The sequence below is a fragment of the Neofelis nebulosa genome, chromosome 14 (genome assembly GCF_028018385.1).
Source record: "Neofelis nebulosa isolate mNeoNeb1 chromosome 14, mNeoNeb1.pri, whole genome shotgun sequence".
In the NCBI taxonomy this organism is placed as follows: Eukaryota; Metazoa; Chordata; class Mammalia; order Carnivora; family Felidae; genus Neofelis; species Neofelis nebulosa.
In genome coordinates, this window is record NC_080795.1 from 82,320,141 (window position 1) to 82,336,494 (window position 16,354).

Consider the following 16,354-nt stretch of genomic DNA (forward strand, 5'->3'; position numbering starts at 1 on the left):
CAGGAAGCGACCCGGAAACGCCTGAAGAAGAAAACCGTTCGCCATCCGTCTTGATGATTTATAGAGTAACACCCGTTGTCCACCTGGCCTTTGGTCGGACCCTAGCCTAGATTCCCGAAGCAACAGTGCCCTGGGCCCCTTTCCAGTGTGAGCCCCTCACCCCACGCGACGGGGAGAACCCCTCTCCTTCCCGGGTCCCCCAGACGCTTCGCGGCTACCGTCTACCTCTGCTCAATACGCCGTTTGCACTTTTCTCCGGCTCGCGTTTGATTTCGGTCCTGCGTGAAGCCTAGAGCCCCCTCGGCCGGTCCTGCGGACCCTCCCCTGGGTCCTCGGGCAGCGCCCGCCGCCGTCAATGTGAAGCCCCCACTGCAAGCCGCTGGCGAGGGACACCGGGAGCAAGAGGGGGTCTCCGCAGCAGGGAGGAGGGCCGCGATCGCGAAGCCGCCCCGCCGCGGGCGCTCCCGGCCCCTCTCCGGGGAGCGGGCCCCCCGGGCCTCCCTCGGACGGCCCTCTGCCCCCGCGGCGCCGCCACCGCTCTCCACCCGCACGCGCCTCGTCGGCTCGTTCGTTCGCCCCGCGGCCGCCTCGGCCACCGTCTGGCCTCACCCGGGCCCGGCTGCAGGCGAGGGAGGCAGGGCTCGCAGGGGGTCGCGGCTCCGGGGGGCGGGCGAGGTCCCCCGGACACCGCCGCGAGCGGAGCCCACGCGGGGAGCAGCCGGGGCGCGCCGTCCCCTCCGCGGCCTAGAGCGTCACCGAGAGCCGCCCGCGCCGCGGCCTCCCGGGCGGCCCAGCGCACAGTCCTCCCGCGGCCTAGAGCGTCACCGGAAGTGCCCGCGCCGCGGCGCTGGGGACGGCGGCGCTTCCGGCGGGCGGCGGGGCTGCAGGTGAGTGGCGGTGGGCGGCCACGGGCGGTGCCGGGGCGGGAAACCTGGCGTCCGGGCGGGTACGTGCGTGTCTGCCGGGCTCTCGCTTGGAAGGAGCTGCACGTGCGCCGTGGGGAGTGACAGCCTCAGGGGCGTCTCCCCCGGACCGGCGTGACGGCCTCGGGAGCCCCCTGACCAGTGAGATGGCCTCAGGGGTCGCTTCATTACCAGCTGCTCACGCGCTTGAACCTTCCCTTGTTTTTAGTCGAAATGGCGTCATGTCCAAGGTTTCTTCCCGAGCAAGTTGGAGACGAAATGTCCGTACAGGCAGGTCTCTGCCAGCACCCGTGATCTCACTGTTGGGGTGACTCCCCAGAAGCGAAGTCACAGTAGGACTGTAAGGCCTTTGTAAGTTGTCCAGCGGCACCCCCAGCGGGGCACTTACTCTCCAGCGTTGGTGGAGGACCGTGCCTGTCTCCCCCAACCTTCTCCTCGCCCCCAAGGTGCTGCCACATTAGAGTCAAAAGTGATATTTTAAATTATATTTCTTCAAAAAAATTTTTTAACGTTTATTCATTTTTTAAGAGACAGAATTGGAGCAGGGGAGGGGCAGAGAGAGAGGGAGACACAGAATCCGAAGCAGGTTCCAAGCTCTGAACTGTCAGCACAGAGCCCGACGCAGGGGCTCGAACTCACAAACCGCAGGATCACGACTTGAGCCGAAGTCGGACGCCGAACCGACTGAGCCACCCAGGCGCCCCTAAATTACATTTCTCAATTGCAAATGAGGTGGGACAAATGAGGGACTTATGTTAAAAAAATATAGTGGCCACTTGTCTGCTTTCTTTTTGTGGTTACTTGTTTGTGACTTTTACCAATTTTCACGTTTTCTCATTAATACGTAGTGGTCTTTATACATTAAGGATATGCATCTTTATGTTACAAACATACCCCCACCCAGTTGTTTTTTTTCATTTCTTTGTTTATCCTAAATTTCTTTGTGTAGTTAAATCTGTCAGACTTTAGTATCAAGCATAGCAAAGTCACTTCTCAATCCAAAAGTGCACCAGTCAAATAACGTTTGTAAGTTTATTTAGTTAGTAGAGCATGTGAGAGTGGGAAGGGCACAGAGAGAGAGAGAGAGAGAGAGAGAGAGAATCCCAAGCAGGTTCGCGCTCAGCACAGAGCCTGATGTGGGGCTCGATTCCACGAACCATGAAATCATGGCCAGAGTTGAACTCCAGAGTCGGATGCCTAACCGCCTGAGTCACCCAGGTGCCCCTCAAATGACTTTTTATTTTGGGGGTTTCATATTTTTATATTCAAATCTTTACGATCATCAAGAAAAAAGTAATGCCCTAGACACGTCTCCAGACGTTTGATCGCCGACCGGAGGCCTTGTGGGCTTGTTCCTCGTGGAGCGAAGCCACCGCAGGCAGCGAGCGAGCAGGGGCTGCCACACCCAGCTGCGCTCTCCGTCTGCTGGGGACGGGACGGGGGAGCCAGCATGGTCCAGACCGCATTCCCAGGGGGGATCCTCCGGGACACTAGTTCCTGGGGTGTCACGACTTTGATTTCTGGTGGCAGAAACAGGCACAGTGGATGAGGTGGCTCCTTCAGGGTCTCCAGGAGCAGCTCTGACCTCTCTGAAGGCATTCTGGGCTCGTCCCCACTTTCCAAACGGGCATTTTCCTCCCCGTGTCTTCCTTCTTACTCAGGCAGGTGTACCCACTGCTGGCGTTCCCACAAGGCACAGCGAGGCGCGCCCCCAGGTCTGGTCTCCAGCACACCAATGAGACGGCCACCCTGATGGACACACACACAGGTGAGGGGTGGACAGGCAGGTGGGGCTGGCGGGGGGGACAGCTTAGGAATCGGGGCCCCCAGAGGCCACCTGCCCAGCGGCTAGGGATGTAGCTGGGATGGGGCAGCACCACCCCATCCCCTCTGCCCGGCCCGGTTCCCACCCCGCTGCCTGCTATCCTCGCCACTGCCTGCTGTATCCCTTTGCTCTCCTGGCCCAGCTCTGCAGCCCCCTCTCTTTGTCTGCCCCCCCCCCCCCCCCCCCGCCCCGGAGACTTCTGAGAATGAGACTCTTAATTCTGGCCCTGTTTCTCAGCACCCCGGCTAGCTTGGGCCCAGACCAGGTGGCTGGAAGAGCATGATGAGTGAGAATCTGGCTAGCCTCCCACCCACTGCCCTCTCGGGCTCCGGGCTCCCTCTGTCCTGAAGACTTAAGGCCATGCTTGAGGGCTGTCGAAGCTGAGGACTCCTATCCAGTTTACTGCTGTTGCTGCGGTGTGGGACGAGTGGCGCTCGGGACAGCTGCGTCGGGGGGCGGGGCCTGGGTGGAGTGTGGCCACGGCTGCCAGAGCATTCTGCAGAACCCCACACACCTGCCTCTATTCTCCCTTGAGATCAAAGAACCCCAGTGTCCACGAACAAACACTCACCCCTTCTTTGGGCCCTGCCTTGACGCTGCCCTTCCAAGTCCCGGACGTCCAGGCTGGGCCTCTCCCTCCCCCACCTGACCTTAACCCTGGCCAGATCCGGTCCACACAGGGCTCTTCACAGTCCCTCGCTTTGGGATGAAATGATTTTAGCAAATGCCAACGCGCACAGAGTGGCAGAAGAGAAATGGGTTACAGCAGAACACACATTTTAAGGGAATAAAGAGCACCGTGTGTTGCTTGCTGGCCCTGAGCGCAGGCCGTGAGATCTCTGGCCTGCGAGTGGGATATGGGCGAGCGTGAGGCCAGCGCCGCCCGGATGGGCCTCGTGCAGGTCAAGCTGGGGACAGTTTTCCAGTTACAGCCGTTCGGGAAGACTTCCTTCCGGCAAGGTCTGTCAGCTCTGGCATATAGACATTCTGAGACAGAAGACGCCTTCTGTAGGGGTGTTCGTGCGTTGTAGGATACTCCCCAGCACCCCTGGCCTCTCCCCACAGGATGCCAGGATGACCCCCTCCCGGTTTTGACAACCAGAGATGTTTTCTGACAAAGCCAGATGTGCCCCGGGGGCAAAGCCGCCCCCGGCGAGAACAAGCGCTCTGTGTTCAGGGGTCCTCAGGGACCCCTGGGAGGTTGTCACTGGGAGGGCCCCCTGCACAGGGCTGCCCCAGGAGGCAAGCAGTTCACAGGACCGGAGGCCTGACCAAGTGGAACCGGAAAGGGTGTTCGTGCCCCCTCCCTCCAATTCTAATTCTGAATGACCCTTGCCTCTTAACCGGTGCCTCTGAGACCCTTTCTTGAATTTCTAAGTCTGCCAAACCACAGGTCAGACGGGGCCTTCCCGGGGGCCTCCTGTTTCTTAGCCGTGTGCTTGGGCCTGGCCCCACTGCCCTTGCTCAGTTGGACAGCTCCCTCGTTAGGGAACCCATGGGGAATGGCTGTGGGTGCCCATGAGCCCTAACCTGCCTTGCCCCCGCCCCAGCTACGCAGGGGGCTTTATCACCTGTGCCCAGCTCTGGGGGCAGAGCGGAGAAGGGAAGTGCCCCAGTCCGGCAATACAGGCACAGCTTTCTTGGGAAAGCTGGTCTGCAGGCTGATGGGCTCGCCCTGGGGGCTGCCCTCCACTGGGCCACCTGCAGGGAAGCATCCTTGTCCCCCTTCCCAGGTACCCCCTCCAGGCCCTGCGAAGGCAGCAAGAACCGCCTCGCATTGTGACCTCCCAGTGTTCTGCGACCACGTCCCTAAAGGCATTTGTCTAAGTGGGCGCGTGGTCTGTGCCCGGGAGCCAGCAGGGCTTAGAGCTGGCAGCAACCTCCCGCTGGGCAGCTGGGCCGAGGGGGAGCGGGAGCGGGTTTCCTCAGCCCAGTGGCTCTGTCCCCCGTCGCTGTTGCTTACTCTCGGCAGTGATTTCTGAGTAAGCCTTCTGTTGCTTGTGCGGGCCAGAGGCCCTGTGGGTTGTGGGGAGTCTGGGGTTGTAGAAGTGAGCTGGGACCAGGACGTGGGCCACCAGGCGCTCTCAGCCCGCTCCTCCCGGTATCTCTACTTTGGTGATCTTCTGGCTTGCTGCCGGTTTAGTCTGCCTCCCAGGCCGTAAGGCAGAGCCCAGGCGTCTGTCCCCTGCCCTCCTGAGACTGTCGGTAGAGGCTCAGGCCACCCTGGAGTCACAGCGGAGGGTCCCGATCCGCCCTCTCGTGGCCTTGCCCACCCCTAGGAGCACGGCTGTTAAGGAGGGGGAGAGCTGGCAGGAACCGCGCCGGCAGCGGCAGCGCGCAGGTGTCTGCTCTGCGCTGTGACCGCGCCCCTCGCGTGCATGTGCGCTGTCCGAGAGCTTCCTTGGGCCTCAAGTCACACGTCTCTGACCCTCTTTTCCAGCGTCCCTGGCGCCGGCGGCCGGCGGCCGTGCCGCTTCAGTGGCGGAGCGGGGGGCTCCGAGCACAGTGCCAGCGCCGAAGCAGGAGGCTTCCGAAGAAGGGGGGTGCCGCGGGGAGAGCGGTCCGGGGCCGGCCCGGGGGCCTGCCCGGGCGCCGCGGCTTCCGGACGGTCGTGGGGACGAGGAGGCCGGAGGCTCCCCCGGGCCACCAGCCGTCTCCGAGAAACCCAGAGGGGGGGCCGGCCGGGACAGCAGCGGGGTCGCCGCCCCCGACGCAGGCTCCGCGGCGGGGGGGAGAGGCCCCCGGAAAGGGCGGCCTTACCAGTGCGGCGCGTGCGACCGCAGCTTCCAGTGCCACTCGGACGCGGCGAAGCACCGGAGCATTCACTCCGGGGCGAAGCCGTTCGCCTGCAGCGACTGCGGGAAGGCCTTCATCCACAGCTCGCACGTGGTCCGCCACCAGCGCACGCACCACGGCGAGCGGCCCTACGTGTGCGAGGAGTGCGGCCGCGCCTTCGGCCAGAGCTTCAACCTGGTGCGCCACCGGCGCACGCACACGGGGGAGAAGCCGTTCGGCTGCGCCGAGTGCGGCAAGGCCTTCGGCCAGAGGTCGGACGCCGCCAAGCACCGGAGGACGCACACGGGCGAGCGGCCGTACGCCTGCGGCGAGTGCGGGAAGGCCTTCGTCCACAGCTCCAACGTGGCCCGCCACCGGCGCACGCACCGCGGGGACAGCCCCTACGTGTGCAGGGAGTGCGGCCAGGCCTTCGGCCAGAGCTCCAACCTGCTGCAGCACCGGCGCGTGCACACGGGCGAGAGGCCCTTCCGCTGCCCCGAGTGCGGCCGCGCCTTCAGCCGCAGCTCCTTCCTCAGCGAGCACCGGCGCATCCACACCGGCGAGAAGCCGTACGCCTGCGGCGAGTGCGGCCGCGCCTTCAGGGCCCTGTCCGGCTTCTTCCGGCACCGGCGGGTGCACAGCGGCGAGAAGCCCTTCCGCTGCGGCGAGTGCGGCCGCGCCTTCCGCCTGAGCTCGCACCTGATCCAGCACCGGCGCGTGCACGGCGCCGAGTGAGCGCCGCGCCGGGAGACCGCGGGCCGGGGGAGGCGGGGGCGACCTCCGGGCTTTCCGTGCTGGGCCCGCCGCCACCCTGGCCCGCGCTCGGGAGAGGAAGGGAGCCTTAGGGGAGGCTGGTCTTCCCGGAGGGGACGCAGGCCTCCCCGAAGACGGGGCTCTGATGGGGACGGGGCGGGGGGTCCACACGCCTCTTGCGGAGGTGTGATTCGCGTATGGTGAAACGCACGGATCTCGCGTGCGGGTTTTCAGAGACTGGACAAACCATCTGATCTGACCTTTAGAACCATCATTCTGGGGGCGCCTGGGTGGCGCAGTCGGTTAAGCGTCCGACTTCAGCCAGGTCACGATCTCGCGGTCTGTGAGTTCGAGCCCCGCGTCAGGCTCTGGGCTGATGGCTCGGAGCCTGGAGCCTGTTTCCGATTCTGTGTCTCCCTCTCTCTCTGCCCCTCCCCTATTCATGCTCTGTCTCTCTCTGTCCCAAAAATAAATTTAAAAAAAACGTTGAAAAAAAAATTAAAAAAAAAAAAAAAAGAACCATCATTCTGTCCAGATCCTAGACTATTTCCGTCGCCCCCTTCAGGCGTACTCCCCCTCGGCGTCAGAGGCGAGCAGCGACCTCGTTTCTGTCACTGTACTTCTGCTTGGTCTAGAACTTGATGTAAATAGAATGATTTAATATCTACTTTTCTGTCTTCCTTCTTTCCCTCTACTCCAGGTTTTTGAGATCCGTCTGTCAGTGTTTTGGTTTGTTTTTGTTCTTGTTTAGTTCTTTTAAAAGGCAGGAGTCACTGTCGACTTTGTATCAAAGCTGTGTTTATGTCTGTGTGTCTCCACCCAAGTACAGCCCTTGGTACAGAACATGCCAAAGCAGAATAGACTCCACGGAAGAGGGAAACGTGTAGGGGAGTGTGTGAAAGATGGCACACGGAGGAGAGCGCAGTCTGGCGGGAGGCGGCCAGAACACAACTCTGCTTTCGGTGAGCGCAGCTTGGAGAGCTCTCTCTGCTCAGCCTCGGAAACACAGCGCAAGAAAAGGGAGTTTAAGATACCGGTACTTGCAACAAATGTTTCCCCAGCACACACCTGTCCAGGCTTTGTGCCACTGTGCTGGGAGAGACAGATTCGTGTGACATCTGCACGCAGGGACTTCGCAGGTTAGAGAGGTTACACACCAGGGTAACAAGCCATGCGGTGCCCAACAAAAAGTCCAGGAACAGAAGTTCCTCCAGGGGACAAAGCACAGGACAGAGGTGCACACCCATGACGGGACAAGGTGAAGACGCCAAGCCCAGGAGAGGTGACGCCTGAGCTGGTTCTTCAGGAGTTTTAATCAACAAATGGGCTAAATGTGTTCAAAGCAGGTCAGGGTGCACTAGGGGGTGTGAAGGGGTATGAGAAATGTGCTCACCCACAGGACCTCGCAATCTGCAGTCAGAAAAGGCAGGAAGTAAAATTTAAGTGAATTCACTGCTCTTGACTTAACCTTTCATATCACACTGTGACAGCGTCGTGGATATATGTGTCACTTGCCAGGTAAGAATGGTGAGATGTCTTTGTCGCATGTCCTAGAACTCTGCCGTAATGAATTGAGTGAGGTCCTGTTGTTGAGAGTTTATCGTGGAAGATAAATCTGAGCAGTCACCTGGCCATGAGTCCTGGGGTCCAGCTTCATGATCCAAATCTATGCTGGTCAGGCTGTGGTTTGGTGCCCCCTCATGGTAATTGTCTGCTCTACTTTGACTACTGATGGTGAATCATTTGGGGTCCGGTTACTGGCTGGGACCTCAAAAATCGCACAAGTCTAGGGCTCTTGAGGGCACCTATTGAATTCTTTTACTTTGAGAGAGAGAGTGTGCACGTGCCAGTTGGGGAGGGGCAGAGAGAGGGGGAAAGAGAGAGAGAATCCCAAGCATGCTCTGTGCTGTCAGCGCAGAGCCCGATAGGGGGCTCAGTCTCATCAACTGTGGGATCGTGACCTGAGCTGAAATTGAGTTGGTCGCTTAGCCAACTGAGCCACCCAGGCGCCCCTCCACCTATTTCTTTTAAGATGTGAGTTTTAGGGGCGCCTGGGTGGCTTAGTCGGTTGAGCGTCTGACTTTGGCTCCGGTCATGATCTCCTGGTTTGTGAGTTTGAGCCCCATGTTGGGCTCTGTGCTGACAGCTCAGAGCCTCGGGCCTGCTTCGGATTCTGTGTCTCCCTCTTTCTCTGCCCCTCCTGCACTCATGCTCTGTCTGTCTCTGTCTCTCTCTCTCTCAGTAATATAATAAATAAATGTTTAAAAATTAAAAAAAAAAAAAAAAAGATGTGAGCTTTGGCCCAGGGGTGTGCAGCCTGTAGGGGCAGAATTGCCCTCAGAGTGTATTCAGTGGCACCACAGCTATTGAGCTGCTGGCTCTTGGGCCAGTGAGGTGGGAAACCGAACGTGGGACTCCCATGCTGAGCCAAGATCCTCAGATAGGCTGAAGGGTCCCAGGTTCATGGTGCCTCTCAGATACCAGTGGAGGAAAGCTTCCCCTACTTAGATCTGTGGTGTTCCTGTTTATAAAGTCAGGCGGTGAGCTTACAGAGATCACCAGGCACACAGAAAGCTCTCACTGAATGAGGGTCAAAGAGAACAGCAAACAGTGCACATCAACCTCAGAATTCAGATAATGAAATTACCAGATAATGCAGGCAAGGGAGTAGTTCTGTATGAAGCGTGTACAGGAATGAGAAAGCAATAAAAGGCTATCAGGTATGAGCAGGCACAGTTTTTAAAAGACAACTTTTAGAAATTAAAAGTATATTTGTTGATAGAATCCACTGGGTAGGTTAAATAGCAAATTAGACACTGCTGAAGAAGGCATTAGTGTAGTGGAAGATACATCCAAGGAAATCCAGAATACCACACACACAAGGGGATGGAAAACATAAAGGAAATGTTAAAGGATTTGTAAAGCAGAATAAGAAGGTCTGGCATGGACCTGACAGGAGCCCCAGGAGGAGAGAGTGAAGGAGAGGACACCCAGTGAGGGCCTGCAGTGACAAGCCTCACGATTAGGCAAATTCCAACTTCATCAGCGGCTGGCTGCCACAGCCCACCCGGTCCCTCTGCTCCAGCCAAGCTCAAGCTCTCATATTGTACAAGGTTAAGGATGGAGGTGAAGGTAGGTCAGGCAGGGAGACGTCATCCAACCCCACCAGGGGAAGATGAGTGTTTGCACTCCCAATTTTAACCAGTCCCCATAACTGGGCCAACAAAATAATCAACGATAGGAAAAGGACACTGAAATCATTACCAACAGCCTGGAAGTTCCAGCCACCCTCAAGACCCAAAACCATCACCTTCGATAGTTAAGTCATAAAAGGCAACTGCAAACAAGTAGTGCCAATCCACAGCTGAGAGCCTGGAGGGGGCTGGCATGTATGAAGGCTCGCTCCATTCTTCACGAGGACGAGATTCTGCGCTTCACAGGACTGAACTGTTTCGGATCCCCATTTACAGTATTCCTACAAGCTTTTCTTTATTTAATAAAAAACATAAATTCCCAGGTCTGGGAAGCATGATGGAGGAAGCAGCATAAATAAAGAGAAATCTACACCTAAACACAACACAGTGAAAGCACAGACCAGCAAGAAGAGATCTTTATGTCCGAGAGACTCAATCACCCACAAAGCAGCCATGGTCACACCATCGGTCGAGTTCTCAAAGCAACAGAGGCAGCAGTCGTTTGGTGCCTTCGACGTGCTGGGAGGAGACCCCTAGAACTGCATGCCCGGCAAAATTATTGTTCATAAAGAAGGTGAACATGGACATTTACAGACACATAAAATATACGACAGTTTATCACTGGAGCTTTGACTGAAACAGCCTCTCCAGTTTACACTGCAAAACGAAGGCAAATGATAGAATAATGGTCTTCGACACGAGGTGGAGCGGTGAGCAAACAAAATGACTGATATGAACTAGGTCCAAGCACCACATATATCGAAGAGGGACGTCGACTGAAACACTGAACAACAAAGCACGTCTGCTAGAAGGGGGTGTAAATGCTTTGAGATCCTCCGACAGTTGGGAAGGGGTGTAAGACTCTAATATTTGATAAATATGTGTAATATAGGGGTTCCTGGGGGCTCAGTCAGTTAAGTGTCCAACTCTTGGTTTCGGCTCAGGCCACCATCTCATGGTTCATGAGTTCGAGCCCTGCGTCAGGCTCTGTGCTGACAGTGCAGAGCCTGCTTGGGATTCTCTCCCCCTCTCTCTGACTCTTCCCCATTTGTGCTATCTCTGTTTCTCTCAAAATAAATAAACTTTAAAAATAAATAAATAGAAGCACCTGGGTGGTTCAGTCGCTTGGGTGTCTGACTTCAGCTCAGGTCATGATCTCAGGGTTCGTGAGTTCAAGCCCTGCATGGGATGAGCCCCACTTCTCTCTCCCTGTCTCCACTACAGCACAGCCACCCCTCCAGGGGTACAGAGGGGCCTACTGGGGCCAGCCTCCCCAGACACAGCCCAAGTATCCACCATACGGGCCTCATGGGCAACTCGGCCATGCTCACACCTGGCGAGCGGGCTGAGTGGCTCGTGGGTGGGTGGACACAGGCAGCCTGATGCTCAGGGTCACCACACCACACGGGGCTCCCCGTCCCCCTTCTGGCCTTACACTGTTCCACAGTTCTCGGGGAAGGAAGACAGGTGACAGGGGACTTGGTGTCACAGACACGCTAGTCAGAGAGGTGCCCATCCTACGAAGGGCCTGTGCTGACCGTGGGGGCCCAGGGACCCAGACGATGCTGACCCGGGCCGCCTGCTTTCCCTCCTTGTCTGTGGCCTGCACGCTCAGTCTCGTGAGCCGCTCTCCCAGCTTCTGCAGCAATCTGGCGAAAGAAGGGCCACACTTCCCAAACTGGCCCCTGGCCCGCCCGCCGGCCAGGTAAGGCGTCGGCCCACGCGCCTCCCTTGCCACCCCCCTCCCAGAGTGGAGGGTGAAGCCCCGGGGCTGCAGGGCCACTGCCTGCGCCACCAAAGAGCCCTCCACAGGATGGAGGGAGAGTCATTCCAGACTTGACTTCACAGAAAGGGACAGTGCAGACATCTGAAACACGACACGCAAAGGGGCAAACAGAAAAGCCTTTCCATGCTTGAGAAGATGCTCAGCCCCCTTCCACCTTGTGTCTGTGTGTGTGTGTGTGTGTGTGTGTGTGTGTGTGTGTTTATTTTTGAGAGAGAGAGAGAGAGAGTCTGAACGGGGGAGGTGCAGAGAGAGAGAGACAGAGACAGAGAATCTGAAGCAGGCTCTGCGCTGACAGCAGCCAGCCCGATGTGGGGATGAACACATGAACCCCGAAATCATGACCTGAGCTCAACCGACTGAACCGCCCGGGCACCCCCCACCCTGTTCCACCTTTTATAAGAAAATCAAACGTGTGGCAACTAAGGCCCCCTTACCCTGCTCCACACTCCTTGAGAGATGCTGGGTACACGCGGCCCTGGGATGGCACAGGGCAGACGACAGCGGTGCACATGGGCTTCAACCCCAGTCCTCCTTCCAGGAACTCACATTCAAATGCGCCTGGATGTGGGTACGAGTGGACGTGCTGCCGGAGCAGTGTGAAGAGACACTGCGGCAGAGCAGCTTGGAAAGTGGGCGTCTGTCCCCAGGCAGTTAGGGAGTGTGGGCTCCGTGTCCAGGGGCTGCTCTGGGACAACTGCCAGGACAGCACAGGTGAAAATGCCAAGGTGCCCGAGGGCAGAGGGAGGACAGAAGGCGTTGGGGGGAGAACAGAGGGAGGAGGGGGCAGACCAGAAGCCTCCAGCAGCTGCCTCTGGGGATCCGGAGGTCAGGAGCGCATGCAGCCTTATTCAGATGAATGTCCTGTGGTCTAACCACTTGGCATTCCTGACACACATCCCACTATGCGAAACTCCCCTCTGCCTGTGAGGACACTTGGCACAGTGAGAAAGCTTCTAGAACCACAGCCATGGCAACGAAGAATAAAGGGAACGCTTCGGTACAGAAACAGGAAGGGTGAGAAGGGAAGCCAGGAGCAAGTATGCCGACAAGTTAGATGGTCCAGGAGAGAGGCACTAGCTGAACAGATGCGAACCACCAAAACTGATGCAGGAAGAAATGGAAAATCCAAAAGGCCTATAACAAGTAAGGAGAAGGAATCGGCAATTTAAAAACTTCCCACAAAGAAAAGCCCAGGCCCAGATGACTTCGCTGGCGAATTCTACAAAACGCGTTAAAGAAGCAACACCAGGACCCCTAGGGGCTCAGTCGGTTGGGCGTCCGACTTCGGCTCAGGTCATGATCTCGCAGTTCGTGGGTTCAAGCCCCACATCGGGCTCTGTGCTGACAGCTCGGAGCCTGGAGCCTGCTTCCTATTCTGTGTCTTCCCCTCTCTCTGCCCCTCTCCTACTTGTATGCATATTCTCTCTCTCTCTCTCTCTCTCTCTCTCTCTCTCAAAAGTAAACATTTAAACAATTTTTTTAAGAACGAACACTAATGCTTCACAAATTTTCACAAAACAGAAAAGGAGAGAACACTTCCCAACTCAGAGACCAGCATTACCCTGATACTAAAACCAAAGACATCACAAGAAAACCGTGGGCCAGTATCCGCTGTAAATAAGAAGCAAAAATTCTCCACACAACACTAGTAAACCAAATCCAACCATATATAAGAAAGACTACACCACGACCAAATAGGACTCGTCCCAAGGACGCGAGAATGGCTTAGCCCCTGACAGGCAGTGAACAGAACGCACCCTACCAACAGGAAAAAGAGATACACGGCACCTCAAGAGACGCACAGAAAACATCTGCCAAAATCCAGCCCCCTTCCACGAAATCCTAAATCTGGGCAAACTAGGAACAGAAAGGGATGTCCTCCACTCGGTAAACGTCATCGGAGAGAGCCGGCGCTGGCAGCGGCCTCCGGAACGGGACTCGGCCGCCTGGGTGGACACCGAGCAGGAGGCCCAGCCAGCGCGCTCAGACGAGAGAAAGGAATAAAGACACCGGACTGGAAAGGAAGAAGTAACCGTTTGCAGGTGACGCGCTTCCAAGTCCCGAGGAACCCGCTAGAACAGCACTAGCGCTAACGAGGGAGAGAAGCAGCGCTGCCAGCCGCCGGACCCGTGAGGCGGGCAGGGGGGCAGCACGGCTGGCCCGACCGCCCTGGAGAGGCCGTGCCCCCAGGGCTGCACCCCGCCGCCCTGGCTGGTAAGAGGGCTCCCCGGGCCCGGAGTGTCCACACGCACGCACTTTACGCCGAACACCCACTTTCCTTCCGGGCATCCGGAAGTTTGGTGTGTGCCAGGCGGAGGGCGCCTATGTGCCCAGCCCTGTGAACGCTCCGGGGGCCGAGCGTCTATCGAGCGTCCTGGTGGACGGTGTCCCACGCGTGTCATTGCAGATCACGTCCCGTGCGACTCCACAAGCTGGCACATCTCTTCCCTTCGCTGAGCTTGCTTTGTATCGTTTCGCTGCATGAAATCATGGCTGTGACTCTGTGCCGAGTCCTGGGCTCCTACAGAATCACCACAGTGAGAAGTGCTCCTGGGGACTCTTGACAGGGTGACTGTAAAAGCAGGATTCCCTAGCGCTCAGACTCACCGACTCATGTGGAGAGCATTATTTTGCAAAGGAAGGATGAAGGAGTGAGGCGGGACATACCTCTGGTGCCCGGGTGGCCGTGAAATCGTCCGTGGCATGAAACACCGGCTGAGATGCTGTCTGTAGTGAGGGTACAAGTTACCTGTGGGACCTGGAAATGACAGATCCAGTCCCAGGAGAGCGGGCTTGGGTCCCCTGGCTACCGGGAGGGGGACAGTGCCACGCAGGTGATGCTTGGGCTCCTCTTCTCCAGGTGGGTGGGAGGAAGCGTCCCGAATTCCCAAGAGTGGGGCTCGGATGGGCCGAAAATGTTCAAAGTGTGCATTGCCCTTCTCTCCGAGTGGGAGAAGGAATGTTAGATCAGGCCCCTGGCCTGGAACAAAGTTTTAGATAAGACTGCTGCTGCGCCCCCCACACCCACCTCCTATTCCAGCTGGGATCTTCCCAGAAGCTGTAAGGTTAGCCCTGGAAAGACTGTAACTGTTAGGGGTGTGAGTAAATTTACAGTAAGAAAAAAATGGAATTTGGGGGCATCTGGGCGGCTCATTCAGTTAAGTGCCGACTTCAGCTCACGTCATGATCGTGCCATTCCCGAGTTCGAGCCCTGCATCGGGCTCTGTGCTGACGGCTCAGAGCCTGGAGTCAGCTTCGGATTCTGTGTGTCCCTCTCTCTCTGCCCCTCCCCTGCTCACGCTCTCTCTCTCTCAAAAATAAACATTAAAAAAAAAAAAAAGAGGGGCGCCTGGGTGGCGCAGTCGGTTAAGCGTCCGACTTCAGCCAGGTCACGATCTCGCGGTCCGTGAGTTCGAGCCCCGCGTCAGGCTCTGGGCTGATGGCTCGGAGCCTGGAGCCTGTTTCCGATTCTGTGTCTCCCTCTCTCTCTGCCCCTCCCCCGTTCATGCTCTGTCTCTCTCTGTCCCAAAAATAAAAAATAAAAAAAATAAAAAAACGTTGAAAAAAAAAATAATAAAATAAAAAAATGGAATTTTTGTAATGACTTTATTTTGTGGCTACTGCATCCACCTGTGTAGTAAAATATTGATACAAAACGTTAAATGCTGGTAACTTCATAAATGCTAAAGGGATCGTCCCACTCAGAAAAAGTGCCAAGAAAAAGCATTAGTGGAACCCCACAGCCTCGTGTCGTGCAGCCAGTAGGAGGGTCAGAATTTAAGCTCCGAGTATTGGAAACTCGAGTCTCCCTAAATGATGGCTTTTTACCATCGTTTCCCCTACTGGAGCCTCTGGGGACACAGGTGCTCCCTGCAAACGGAGACACACTTGAGTCTGACAAGCTGGTGGGGCGGCTGATGAGCCCTTGGCGGTGACTCTCTGGCCTGAGGCGTGTCTCTGTGAGCAGGCGGGTTCTGACCTCTGGACAGACGCTAATGAGGGCCGGGGAAAGCCTTGCGCTTGGACTCACAGGGTCTCTGCTGTGCCGCCGCGGAAGGAAAGCCGCCCGTCCGCTTGGGATTCTAATTCAAAGGTCTTGTCCAGATTGGCCCCCAAGCAGAGACCAGACACTAGTGGCTGTGGGAGTTTCAGCCTCAGCAGAACAGGGCTGACAGAAGGCCCCAGGCAGGCCTCAGACCCGGGGACGATGCCGATTCAGGCCACCGGCGCGTGGGGTGCTAAACTGCACAAACGTCAGGGCTGCAGCTAGACAAGCCCACAGGAGAAGGCCTGTGTTCTGGAGGGGTCAACAGAGATCAGGTGTGATGGGCTGCGTGCTCCAGACACAGCCTGAGTGCATCCCCACCAGAGTCTTGCACATCTGCCAGAGCAGGTGGGCACAGCCTCCACACGTCTCACCTTTCGACCTTGGACTTTGCAGGTAAGTGCCCTGTGCAGAGGGGGAGGGAGCGCTGGCCTCCATCTCAGCTGCCCCTGCTGCACACACGCAGTCGGGCGGGGGACTGTCAGATGCGGCCGCTCCCTGGGTCAGCAGAAGGAGAGACCCACGCACGTTTAGAACTTCTGTGGAAATTGAGCACTCTGTCCTGCCCAAGCCCTGGAAACGTTTTCCTGTGGACATGCTTTTGCCCCGTGCACAAAACCCAGACGAAAGGGTCTGGGGGAGAAACAAGGGTGACTGAGGAAATGCCAAGTCATGATGACTGAACACGCTCCAAATCTGTAACAATGAAAGCGAACGTGGGGTGGGGGCCGTGACCATCTCAGAAACCAAACAGCTACACCTGAGTTATCTGGGCCGGCCTGCGAACCCAAGGCACCGGAAGCTCACAGCTGGTCTCTCCGAGCTCCGTGCCTTTTTCCTTTCGCCGCAACCCATCTTAGTGGCGCCAGGTCCCGGGAGGCCTCCTAGTGAGTCACTGAACTAGGGTGGTCTTGGGGACCCCAACAGAGCTGGCAACAAACATCTCAAAAAATGAAATCAAGAAAACAATTCCATTTACAACAGCAGCAAAAATGAAAATACAATACTTCCCGAATTGATCAGATTCAAGGCAATCCCTATCAGAATCCCAGC

General features: G+C 57.2%; 1 protein-coding gene and 1 long non-coding RNA gene across 2 annotated transcripts; both read left to right on the top strand.

Moving 5' to 3' along the window:
- Positions 1–277: 277 nt before the first annotated feature.
- On the top strand, positions 278–6,434 carry ZNF696 (zinc finger protein 696). The gene is made up of 3 exons (XM_058699316.1): positions 278–887; positions 2,585–2,691; positions 5,189–6,434. Exons 2-3 carry the CDS (start codon positions 2,676–2,678, stop codon positions 6,256–6,258), a joined length of 1,086 nt encoding a protein of 361 aa, XP_058555299.1. The 5' UTR covers positions 278–887; positions 2,585–2,675; the 3' UTR covers positions 6,259–6,434.
- Positions 6,435–6,797: 363 nt separating this feature from the next.
- Positions 6,798–10,577, top strand: LOC131494753 (uncharacterized). Its single transcript, XR_009253585.1, has 2 exons — positions 6,798–8,111; positions 8,147–10,577. It is a non-coding gene; the product is annotated as an uncharacterized LOC131494753 (long non-coding RNA).
- Positions 10,578–16,354: the final 5,777 nt, after the last annotated feature.